General features: G+C 39.9%; 1 protein-coding gene across 4 annotated transcripts in view; it reads right to left on the bottom strand.

Moving 5' to 3' along the window:
• zgc:112980 (uncharacterized protein LOC503706 homolog) overlaps positions 1 to 12,870 on the bottom strand; it is a 70,226-nt gene that overhangs the window by 40,874 nt on the left and 16,482 nt on the right. For 3 of the 4 annotated variants that reach the window (XM_060840855.1, XM_060840854.1, XM_060840857.1), the window contains 4 exons: positions 5,369 to 5,498; positions 3,293 to 3,386; positions 2,780 to 2,930; positions 936 to 1,107 (listed from right to left, as the gene is read on the bottom strand). In XM_060840855.1, the coding sequence (XP_060696838.1) occupies positions 936 to 1,107; positions 2,780 to 2,930; positions 3,293 to 3,386; positions 5,369 to 5,498 (547 nt within the window). Of the gene's footprint in view, positions 1 to 935; positions 1,108 to 2,779; positions 2,931 to 3,292; positions 3,387 to 5,368; positions 5,499 to 12,480; positions 12,613 to 12,870 lie in introns of all 4 variants that reach the window. The other variant, XM_060840856.1, reaches the window with a different exon arrangement.

Here is a 12,870-nt window from a genome sequence, read left to right as displayed (position 1 = left end):
CTGAGGCAAAAACAGAGAAACTGCTGGAGAAACTCAGTACAGAAGTCACCGGATTCAAAACATTAACTCCGCTTTCTTCCCACATATGTTGTTGGACCTGCAGAGTGTCTCCAGCAATTTCTACTTTAGCCTATTGACTCTAACTCAATTTCTATAACAATTAATACTATTGAAAAGACTTTTCACTTAAGTTGCAATTTTTCAGGAATGTGTTAAATGAGGACACATCAGCTTACTAGATTGCCACAAACTTTCCACAGATCATACCACATTCTTATTACGCATACTGGATACAAGCTATAGTCTTTAAAGAAATTTGCCCAGTCAGTATTCCAGTGAGAGCAGACCAATATTCCCTCTCATTTCCTATGCTATGAGCAGCCCATTTCTTGCATTGTGATCTCTAAACAATTGCTACACATCTGTAGCTCTTAAAAGGGAAAGTCTCTCATGTGCAGCCTGTTTGATCTGCAAGGCAAACTCTAGACATCCGCGTCGTCATAAGGCTTGGAGGGAGCATTAGATGAGACATGTTTCTAAACCAAATAGTGGATTTATTGTACATAAATCACCAAATGTAGATTTTAATTCAGGAGGAGCTGTCAATTTCCAACTGTAGCTTGTTCCATTACCGAGGTGAGAGTTTCATCCCAGAAAGCAGGGAAAAACATTGCAAGGAAAGGAAAGAATCAGCTGGACAAAAAACAATGCAGGCAGATATGGAGTGGAATACCATATGGAAGTGGCAACATAATTTACCAGCCTAGGGTAGACGAAGCCATAGTCATCCAACATTACAATACTACTTCAGTGCTTAGATGTGAGACTGGATAATATGCTCAGCCTCAAATTTGATTAGAGAGTTTTTCTACCCAAAAAGGCATTTGAAAAAAAGACAATAAAGTTGACAAATATCAGACGTGTCAGTGTCCTACCTGTACAGTCGGATCTCAACATGGTTCAAATGGCACAGTTCACAGAATATTTGAACTTGTTTGTGACAAACACAGATACATGTAATCAGGCAATTCCGAGTGGTTATCATCCCCATTAAATAGTTGTTATATTCCACAGCAAGTTCCATCCAAAACTTTTGCAATAAGGCACCTGAAAAATCAATTAAGAGAATGCATTCAATTTAGATAAGTTTTCTTCAGAACTCCACAATAGAAACTGTAAGTCATTATTTAATTCATGAACATTGATAAAGGACTTAAAGATTTAAACATTCAGGATTATCCCCTTCTCTAATTTGCCTAAAAAACTTAGATGATCATAAACTGAATGACACTCCACGATAAACAGTTGTCTTGAGCTAATGTCTGGACTTCCATAACTTTGTCCGTTACTCCAAGCACAAAGAATGCCAATTAACTGAGCTGAAAGCTGGTCAATAAGACTCCATTATATCTCTTAGAAATTTGGCAAAGAACATCCTGCACTAGAACAAAGCAGTAATGTTTTGTGTGGATTGCACTTTCCACACAGCAAGACCCCCAAAACAACTGAATGACTCATTAACACTGAAGCTAAAGGAGCAGTATTGGTAGGATAAAGTAAAAACATTGACCAAACCCTGGAGGTTTACTAAGCTGCGTTGCTGCTTAACACAGTATTATAGTGACAGCATGCATGACAGAACAAGAGCGAGCTTATGGGGGATAACAGGAAACAAAGATAGATAGGCATTCAAGATTGATAAATGCAAATTAACTCAATAGTTATGCATTATAGGGTACTTTCACTATACTCTGGCACAAATTCAGAAGTACCTCATACTGATACTTTTACTGTCATTTGTCTTATTTGCATAAAAATACAGTTGCATCAGACTGCATTGTATTCCTTTTCTTTTCTAAAAGTTGCACTTCATGCTAAGGTATAGATTTTGTGAACCCTTCAAGCTCTGTTTCATTTTCTTTATTCACCACAATGATGCCTGTACACATGTACTCAGCAGCAATAGCCACTGGATAGCAATAATGGAACGGAAGTCCTTGTTAGTTCTTACCTCATCGAGAGGGGCATGAAGGTCAAACTCAGACACTCCCATCACATCCCAGTTAACTTTAATTAACCTCACCATAGTGCAAAAATAATTTGAACTTTCCTAGTTTGTATAGTTGAATAGTATACTAGATAGTACATTTATCCACTTAGTTCTGGCAATTCCCTAGAGCTGAATCTATAATATGTATGACTCTCATTTGTATTCTTTCATTATGTCACTTATCATCATACCTGGCATACTCACCACATATTTAAAAGAACAGAAAAATGCAACACTGCAAAAAGATTAAGACAGTCAATCTGAAGCAGTAATTCAATCTTGGCTCTGTTAATGTTCATAAACGTTACACATCCTCAGCAGCTTATGACACTACAGCTGCTTCATCCTAATGCTCTTGTGTAATTAACTGCTGACTATCTTACATCACTGTCAATGCAGATGAAGCTGGATGAAAGCATAACCAATACACATGAAATGTTATGCTTAATATAGTATCATAGTGTCAATTTTCTAGCTTTCAGAGCTGAAATTACAAAGTTACATAGACATCAAGCTTTGAAAAGTGCTGTGCTCTAAAAACAGGACAGACAAAACTGCTTGGATCAGTATTCTGAACTCATTATGCTTAGAGTTGGATTTTGATACAATAGATAATAGCTGTTAAAGCAAATTCCAAGCTGCACTACCCAATTGCATAACAAGGCACGATCACTTGGAATATTGAAGTTGCTAATGAACTCTGTAATCACACCAAGCAATTATGCTTACCTCCACGTCGAAGCTCTGAATCAATATCAACCAGGTTGAAATTGAATATTGAGAGTGCACCGGTTAGTGCAACATCACGATGTGCTTTCCAGTATGTACTTTTATTGTGAGCATTGCAATGGCAAATTGAAGGGAGTTTCCAGTACTGGCACTAATGCAGAGGATAAGGGGGGGAAAAAAGGAGATAGGAGAAAACACTAATCAATGAAAAGCATACTGACATCATTGCACAGGGATATCCAACTTAAATGCAGCCACAGCTTTCTAATTGGTCTTCGACGCAGTCAAAATTAAAAGCATTTATTTCCACTCAGATTTCATGAAGATAAAAAAAAATTGTATGCATCAAGATGGGTAAAATATTTTAATTTCAATTTTCTCTAGTTCCCTTGATGTTAAATGTTGAATTATTTTCTCTCAGGACATAATGCCTTTCACTATTAGGCTTTTAAATCCATAAAAAAGGAGGCAGTACGATTTATGTGACGATTGCAATTATAAATGTTTACCCACCTCAGAGGCAGGCTTGTCACAGATGTAACAATAGCACTGCTCACAGAAATATGCATTGCTACCCGCAGGCTCAGATACCTCATTTTCTGTGCGCCTAAAATGAAGAAGACAGTTTATTTTAAGGAAGGATCAGTCTATCACACATTCCTCAAATGAGAGCTTGCAGAACAGATGTGCAAAGTGGCTAATTATCATTTTAGGACAGTGAGAACAGGAAGATGAGTGAACAGGTCTGTGTGTAGAATAGCAGCAATAGGATTCAGTAGCAAATTCCTGGGAAAATTAAAATTTACTCAAGGTGCAAGAGGAGGGGCTGCTGCAGAACACTGTAAAGTAGCATCGTAATAATAACAAAGGCATGGATGAATGTTTCAGAATCCGATGTGCAGGGCTAGAGCAGAATATTACAGTGCCAGTTATAAAGGCAATTGGGGGTGGGGGTAGTTAGGTGTGCTTCATAAATGCAAGGAAGCTGCAACTGAGAGCACAAAATGCTTGGGGAGTGTTGGTTTTTGTTCGTTATGATTAATACTGGAGCACGTGGAACTTTCGGAATCTCACGAGTAAAATCAAAGTGGATCTTGCGGCTGCATGCCCACTTGATTACGATCGGAGGAATTTGCTTGAAAGGGACACTGGAAGGTTCACTCAAGTAACAGGGAGAATACAACCTGCTGAAATGATAGACGGTTTCGACTTGAAACTATAGAGCTCTATTGCTGCCAAGTATAATATTGTATAATGGTATTTTTGGGGGGGGGGGGGGGGGATTATAGTCATGTTATGGAGGTAAGTGTAGTTTAGTTTATAACTTACCTGCCAAGCAGTATTTAGTCAATGTTGATTTTAGTTTTTTTGTAACTGTAAAAATTTTAAAGGCAAAATAGTGGGATCCTTTACATAGGTCACAGAAAAATACATTTCTTTTTTAAAAGCTATCAGTCTCCACGGGGATTATAGCAAAAAACCTCACCCATTTCCCTGCAGGCAGGTAAGAAAGATTAAAACTGCTTGTTATCTGACAGACAGAATGGTTTTTTTTTGTAAGATAGGAAAAAAGCCAGTATTTAAAAAGGGTGCATATTTGACATTTAACCTGATGAAACAGAGTAATTTTACCTTTAATATGAAAGTGCATGATGCCGACCTAAATTAATGTTCAAAAATGTCTCACTTTCATCAATATATTAAAAAAGATATACATTTTCCATCACTGCAGGAACTGAAATTCATGCATGTGTTCTTGCACCTGAAACTTGGCTTTGTGCTTGTTCCAAGATTTAAGTAGATTATTGTTAGCGATCAGAGATTTAACGTTTTCTCCATTAAATTTGGACAAAGGAGATACCAAAAACAAGAGATGGAGCACTGTCAAAAAGCAGTGACATGTCTATCAGTGACTTGCAGACCATTCAAAAGCTTTAATCAATTATTCTATTAATTTCATGGGTTTCAAATTGCCATATTAAACATGTATTCCACTTTAAAATTTCTCCACCAATGAAGAAACACTATTAAGAAAAAAATGAAACTTCTAGGTTCAACCAGCAAACTCAACAGGAAATAGATACAAATGGTAAGTCAGAAAGCAAAATGCTGCAGAACAAAAAAAAAACTTATTTTTCACACAAAAAACTGAAAATGCTGCAAACATTCAGCAGGTCAGGTGGTATCACCAAATAGAAGTTATTGCATCATCATAGTCAATGACCTATAATCAGTCCTATTTAAGTTTAGGGGGTTTTAAGATTTCCAATTTTGCAAAAAGCATGTGAATTTTAGATATTCCAAAAACTACAGACAAATCTCTCATGGAAATAATCTGATTCACATTAGAAATACACGAATTCTGGCCTCAAAACAAAATGCACCAACTCCTCAAAATACATTTAGTTCACAACGTACAAACACCATGCATTAGTATCAACAATCTGCAGCACCAGTTAACCTACTGGTACAACACTGTCTTAATTATTGCAACAACACAGTTCAATTCAAATCTTCACAAATGATTAACTATCAGAGTATATAAACTTAAAAAGGCTTTCACATCAACGAACACTCATTGCTACATACGTAAAGTCTTGCTCCACACAATCGTAACGTGCATGTGGCATCACATTGCCCTTTTTACTGAATGTAATGGCGAGCCCACATTCTTCGTCAATTACTTCAGTCCTTTTCTCTTTGGATGCATCAGCAACTTCTGCAAAGAAATTGAACACAATTTAAAAAAAAATCAAACTCAACTATTCACTGACTCACTAAATTATTTGCTAGACTTAAATGATCAACGACCATAATGAAATGCCTTTGGTAACAGGGTATACACATTAATCTATGTCTAAATTAACCAAGGACATTTCCAATAAAATTTGTATCCCATATATGGCAGCATCTAAGAACCCTCAAAGTACACCTCTGATCCAAAACAGTACACTTTTGCACTTTAAACCTGCACTGGCACTGCAAGGACACTACACTGAGGGAGTTGTGGACTGGACGAGACTAAGTCTCTAGTTTGCTATCATGCTGCTCACTCACTCATCCCTCTTGGGTGATCACAATATTTCTCTCCTGCATTGCCTGGCCTCCTTGCATTCTTCTCTCAGCTACATATACCAGACTCACGTTGTTTCTGAGCTGCCTTACTGTTAACTGCTGATTCAACGCTTGCTACGTTGTCAGTAGTCCTCAGTCAAGGGAGATAGCCTCTTTACTCACTAAGTGCAGGCACAGTAAGCGAAGGCCAGCTTCTGGCATCAGTCCAGGATCTAAGACATTGTCTATTTGCTGCTGTGTGTAGTCAGAGCCAGGATCTTCTCCCAAGGGATGAGGAGTTGAATGACAGAGAAAACCTATAATCCACATCTCCTGATAAAACTGGATCACTCAGTTCAAATACAGGCATTCAAACTCTCAACTCAAAATACACAATAAATATAATGCCAGAGAGATGCTGATTCAAAGTTTATTCAAACCAACTTCCACAGTAAAATGGTATGTTAAAAATAAAACTCCAGATCTTTTTAAATTAGCATAGTCATTATGCCAATAATATAGGTGGTAAAAACAATGACTGCAGATGCTGGAAACCAGATTCTGGATTAGTGGTGCTGGAACAGCACAGCAGTTCAGGCAGCATCAAACGAGCAGCGAAATCGACGTTTTGGGAAAAAGCCCTTCATCAAGAATAAAGGCAGAGAGCCTGAAGCGTGGAGAGATAAGCTAGAGGAGGGTGGGGGTGGGGATGGGGAGAAAGTAGCATAGAGTACAATGGGTGAGTGGGGGAGGGGATGAAGGTAATAGGTCAGGGAGGAGAGGGTGGAGTGGATAGGTGGAAAAGGAGATAGGCAGGTAGGATTAGTCATGGGGACAGTGCTGAGCTGGGTGTTTGGAACTCGGGTGAGGTGGGGGAAGGGAAAATGAGGAAACTATTGAAGTCCACATTGATGCCCTGGGGTTGAAGTGTTCCGAGGCGGACGTTGAGGTGTTCTTCCTCCAGGCGTCTGATAGTGAAGGAGGCCCAGGAACTCCATGTCCTCGGCAGAGTGGGAGGGGGAGGTTGAAATGTTGGGCCACGGGGCGGTGTGGTTGATTGGTGAGGGTGTCCCGGAGATGTTCCCTAAAGCACTCTGCTAGGAGGCGCCCAGTCTCACCAATGTAGAGGAGACTGCATCGGGAACAATGGATACAATAAATGATATTAGTGGATGTGCAGGTAAAACTTTGATGGATGTGGAAGGCTCCTTTAGGGCCTTGGATAGAGGTGAGGGAGGAGGCTTGGGCACAGGTTTTACAGTTCCTGTGGTGGCAGGGGAAGGTGCCAGGATGGGAGGGTGGGATGTAGGGAGGCGTGGACCTGACCAGGTAGTCATGGAGGGAACGGTCTTTGCGGAAGGCGGAAAGGGGTGGGAAGGGAAATATATCCCTCATGGCGGAAACGTCGGCAGATGATTTGGTTTATGCGAAGGTTGGTAGGGTGGAAGGTGAGCACCAAGGGCGTTCTGTCCTTGTTACGGTTGGAGGGGAGGGGTCTGAGGGCGGAGGTGCGGGATGTAGATGAGATGCATTGGAGGGCATCTTTAACCACGTGGGAAGGGAAATTGCGGTCTCTAAAGAAAGAGGCCATCTGGTGTGTTGTGGAGGAGGAATTGGTCCTCCTGGGAGCAGATACGGCAGAGACGGAGGAATTGGGAATACGGGATGGCAATTTTGCAAAAGGTAGGGTGGGAAGAGGTGTAATCCAGGTAGCTGTGGGAATCAGTGGGTTTGTAAAAAAAATGTCAGTGTCAAGTTGGTCATCATTAATGAAGATGGAGAGGTCCAGGAAGGCGAGGGAGGTGTCAGAGATGGTCCAGGTAAGTTTAAGGTCAGGGTGGAATGTGTTGGTGAAGTTGATGAATTGCTCAACCTCCTCGCGGGAGCACGAGGTGGCACCAATGCAGTCATCAATGTAGCGGAGGAAGAGGTGGGGAGTGTTGCCGGTGTAATTACGGAAGATCAAATGTTCTACGTAGCCAAAGAGACAGGCATAGTATATGTTTGAGTTCAAATTCTAAATATTTATACAGCTAAATATTGGACGGAAAAAATGCATGTCTTTTGCTCAACTATTGTTATGTATGAAAAGTACATATTGCTGGCTCTGTTGGCACCCTATGAGTTTATTGATCAGACTATGTATTGTATACATACACAACAAAAGCTTATTGCTGAAACTGGCCATAACTAGTTGTTCCTTACAGGAAACATTAGAAAATATTTCTAAAAAGGAACAACTCTAGTATTGCTCTTCGCATTGGTGAAGATACACAACAATGCACAATTAATAGATGTACCATGACAACTTTTACAAGAAAAGACTAAAATATCAATGGAATAAATGCCTTGCATAAATCTTGCACTTGATATCCACTCGTCTTATCATGAGCGATGCAATGACTGAAGCTGCAGCAACTGTGATTTGGAATTCAAGGTGGTGTGCAAAAGGTTAAATGAATGAGATGAAGGGTCAAAATCATCAACGTTGAACACTTATCCAAGAATGATTAAGGCTGTTCTGTATTGCATCACTGGTCATTCAGCTCTCTCTAATGCTGCTTCCTCAGGTGAATTTTCATTGCTCCTTCCAGGACGGGGCAAATTTTTGACAGGTGTTCCCTTGACAAAATCAAACAGCAGCACAATCTTCCTCCTCAGTGCCTTGGTTCCTCAGTTATATTACGTTTCTTTATGGGCTGCAAGCAATTCCACCACATAAGCCACATCTACTTCAAAAACTAGGCTTCATCTCCAAAGTATGGTTTTACACTGAAATTGAGGCAGTGTTGATATTCTCCTTGTCTAGTAATATACTGAGCCCATAATTTCAGACACATATCAAACATGACAGCATGACTTGATGCCATGAATCAGTGATATTGTAGCTGTGCAAAATTTCCATAACTGATGGAGTATTCTCCCAGTAATTGTCTGAACACATTAGGAGAAGGTGGTTGACCCTGAGCATTGCTATTGTTCTCACGTGTGGCTATTCTTGAGCATGCTTTTCAACAAGGTGTGATTACTCCAACTGAAGTTGTTCCATTCTTCAATCTTTGGCATGGGATTATGACTGAAATACCTTCTTCTTCTTCTACTTTTCATCGTTTACATACTGATTCGGGTGTGGAGTATAAGAGGTACAGTTAGTAAGTTTACAGATGACACCAAAATTGGTGATGTAGTGGACAGCGAAGATGGTTACCTCAAATTACAACAGGATCTTGATCAGATGTGCCAATGGGCTGAGAAGTAGCAGATGGAGTTTAATTTAGATAAATGCAGGGTGCTGCATTTTGGAGCAGGACTCATACACTTAATGATAAGGTCCTAGGGTGTGTTGCTGAACAAAGAGACCTTGGAGTGCAGGTTCATAGCTCCTTGAAAATGGAGTCGCAGGTAGATAGAACAGTGAAAAAGGTGTTTGGTATGCTTTCCTTTATTGGTAAGAGTATGGAGCACAGGTGTTGGGAGGTCATGTTGCAGCTGGTTAGGCCACTGTTGGAATATTGCATGCAATTCTGGTCTTCTTCCTATCGAAAGATGTTGAAAGGGTTCAGAAAAGATTTGCAAGGATGTTGCCAGGGTTGAAAGATTTAAGCTATAGGGAGAGGTTGAACAGGCTACAGCTGTTCTCTCTGGAGTGTTGGAGGCTATGGGGTGACCCTACAGAGGTTTATAAAATCATGAGGGGCCCTACGTAAATTATATGGCTGGTTGGGCTCCTTTATTTGGAACCATAGACGGCCCCTTATTAAGCTGAAGAAGCTACAGCTTCCACAGGCAAGGGGAGGACTGGACTTCCCAGACTTTAGGAAATATCAGTTAAGCTCCCTACTAAGTTACATAGCTGATTGGGTTTCATCTGATCCACAATCAATTTGGCTGGATATCGAAGCCTCCCAAGTAAAATACCCACTTATTAACCTTTTATTTTCAGATAAGAGGAAAATCATTACAGACCACTGTAAAAATCCCATAATATTAAACACAATTAAGGCCTGGAATATAATGTGGCAAAATGAGGGTAACTCACATAAAACATCCCCCCATGCACCAATAGTAGGCGCATGGGGATTCCAACCGGGGATTACAGATGCCACCTTTAAACTCTGGAGATCCAGGGGCATCTCATGCTTAGGGGACCTATTTAAAGATGGGATCCTGATGTCCTTTGAGCAGCTGCGTCTGAAATTCAGAATACCTAATGGGGATCTCTTTCGATACTTCCAAGTTCGAGATTATATACAGAGGAAGACTACATTAATAGATAGTCTTTATAAATCAGACAGAGAACGTAATGTCTTACGACCAGCGGGAGCATCCTCCGTTAGTACTATATACCATTTGCTACATGATGGAGTCTCAGGAGACATGGATGACCTGCTTAAAACATGGGAGCAGGACTTGGGGCTAGAAATCTCTGAGGATATGTGGAATGACATTTGGGAAAATGCTAGAAGAATTGCTATCTGTAACAGAACTCAGGCTATCCAACTAAAGATACTTCATAGGGCCCATATAGCTCCGGCTCGACTGGCAAAATTTAAGGCAGGAGCATCTCCAATGTGTCCTAAATGCAAAATAGAGGTGGGTACTCTTGTACATTGTCTGTGGACTTGTCAGAAAATCCGCAGATACTGGACTAAAGTGGCAAATACCCTGACAGAAATTTTAGGAACGGAAATTAGGGTGGACCCTGTATCTCTCCTTTTGGGCTTTTCGAACCTCTCATCTCTGGATATGCATGGGAAGAGACTATTTTCTATTCTCTCTTTCTGTGCAAGGAAAAATATTTTGGTGAACTGGGTGGCTGAGGGCCCCCCTGGACTTTCAAATTGGCACAGATTAATTATGGAATATATCCCCCTTGACTTCCTCACAAATATGGTGCACCGAAAGACTGAATTATTTTATAAAATATGGCAGCCCTTTTTGAATTATATAAATGCAGATATTTCGGCTATCCTAACAAGGGCTTTTATTTAGTGAAGATTTCAGACCGGGCTGCTCCGGGGCCCCTTGGGAGAGGAATCCTGCGCCAATACGGGTTTTATTATATTTGATGTTTATACATTCCGAGCATGTAAGAGACTTAGGTATACACTCTGGTTAGTTATAGGTTAGATTAGTAGAAAGTTGAGTTTTTTTTTCTTTCGTTTTTCGTTTCTTTTTTTTTCTTTTTTTGTTTTCTTTCTTTCCTCTTTTCTTTGTTAAATTATGACTATTGTATATATGATTTAATTGTACATCAATGTTTGTATTTGAGAGTTTTGTTTATTTTTGTAAATTTGCAAAAATGTTAAATTTCAATAAAAATATCTACAAAAAAAAATAAAATCATGAGGGGCATGGATAGGATAAACAGACAATGTCTTTTCCCTGGGGTGGGGGAGTCCAGAACTAGAGGGTGAGGGGGAAAGACATAAAAGGGACCTAAGGGGCAACTTTTAACACGGGGGTGGTGCGTGTATGGAATGAGCTGCCAGAAGAAGTGGTGGAGGCTGGTACAATTGCAACATTTAAAAGGCATCTGGATGGGTATATGAACAGGAAGAATATGGGCCGGATGCTGGCAGGTGGGACTAGATTGGGTTGGGAATCTGGTTGGCATGGACAAATTGATCAAAGGATCAGTTTACATGCCATACATCTCTTCCGTTGACTTATCTGACTGGTGAATTAAATACAATGTAAATGCTTTGGCCAACTACCTTTTACTTGGACTATATTTATCATTAAACTCTCATGTAAACTTGTTTTTCCCTGAAAACATATTACCTAAGCTTTCATTACTGTGAAACTCTGTACTTAACTAACTTCTCAAGTTGCCATCATTTTTTCAAAATTCACTCCTGTGATGTGGGCATCGCTGGCTGGCCAGCACTTACTGCCCAATCCTAGTTGCCCTTGAGGAGATGGTTGCGAGCTGCCTTCCTGAACCACTACAATTCACATGAAACTTCGTACCAATTGTAACAACTGAGAGGCTTGCTAAGTCGTTTCAGAGCAGTTGAGAGTTAACCACATTGCCGTGGGTCTGGAGTCATATGTAGACAAGGCCGGGTGTGTGTGGGGTGAATTTCTTTCCCTGAAGGACATTAGTGAACCAGATGGTTTTTTTTGACAATGCTTTCATGATTATTAGTTCACTCTTAGTTCCAGATTTCTTCTTGTATTGAATTCAAATTCTGCAATCTATCATGGCAGCTTGTAAACCCAAGTGCCCACAACATTAGCTTAATTTCTGGATTAATAGACTAGCAATAATACCATTAGGTCACCACCACCCCTTAGCCTTCTGCTTATTAACATATCTAGTTATATAAAATAAGGAAAGAACAGGAAGTACAGCGGCTTTAAATACCTTTTGGAGATAATAAATAAATATTTGTAGTTCTATTCCTGAAGGAATGGTGGAAATAGATTCAATAGGACTTTTGAAAGGGGAATTGGAATAAAGGTCAAAGGGGGAGGGAAAACAGCAGGACAATGGAGAAAGTATAAGCCCCCTGTTCAAACCAGTAGTACTTCCATTTGAGTTTATGCAGTCATGATGAATTGAATGGCTCTCTCCTATGCTTTATAATTTATGATAATGTACAAAAAAAAGGACCCAATTAAATATGCACCTCATATCCCACCTTAGCTTGAAAACTGTGTTCGGTAGTCATTACTGATGTGCAATACCATGGATGATTGACTAGTGTTGACTGTTGATTGACGAACTGTTGCTATGGGATTTTGAACATGAGGCATCCAGTAAGTTTCTTGGCCTACAAAACACAAATACCTTGTTCCTAGGAAGCACACTTTTGCTAAATTTTCATTGCTATTATCAAATAACAATTATAACAAGTTATAATTAAAGCAGTTTATATGTGGACAAATCCAAAGATGCACAGGTTAGGTGAATTGCCCATGCTAAATTGTCCATAGTGTTCAGGGATATGTAGGTTAGGTGCATTAGTCAGGGGTACATGTAGAGTAACTGAGCAGGGCAATGGGTTTGGATGGGATACATTTTGGAGGGT

This window comes from Hemiscyllium ocellatum, chromosome 20, assembly GCF_020745735.1.
Source record: "Hemiscyllium ocellatum isolate sHemOce1 chromosome 20, sHemOce1.pat.X.cur, whole genome shotgun sequence".
Lineage (NCBI taxonomy): Eukaryota > Metazoa > Chordata > Chondrichthyes > Orectolobiformes > Hemiscylliidae > Hemiscyllium > Hemiscyllium ocellatum.
This window is presented reverse-complemented; position numbering and strand designations above follow the sequence as displayed.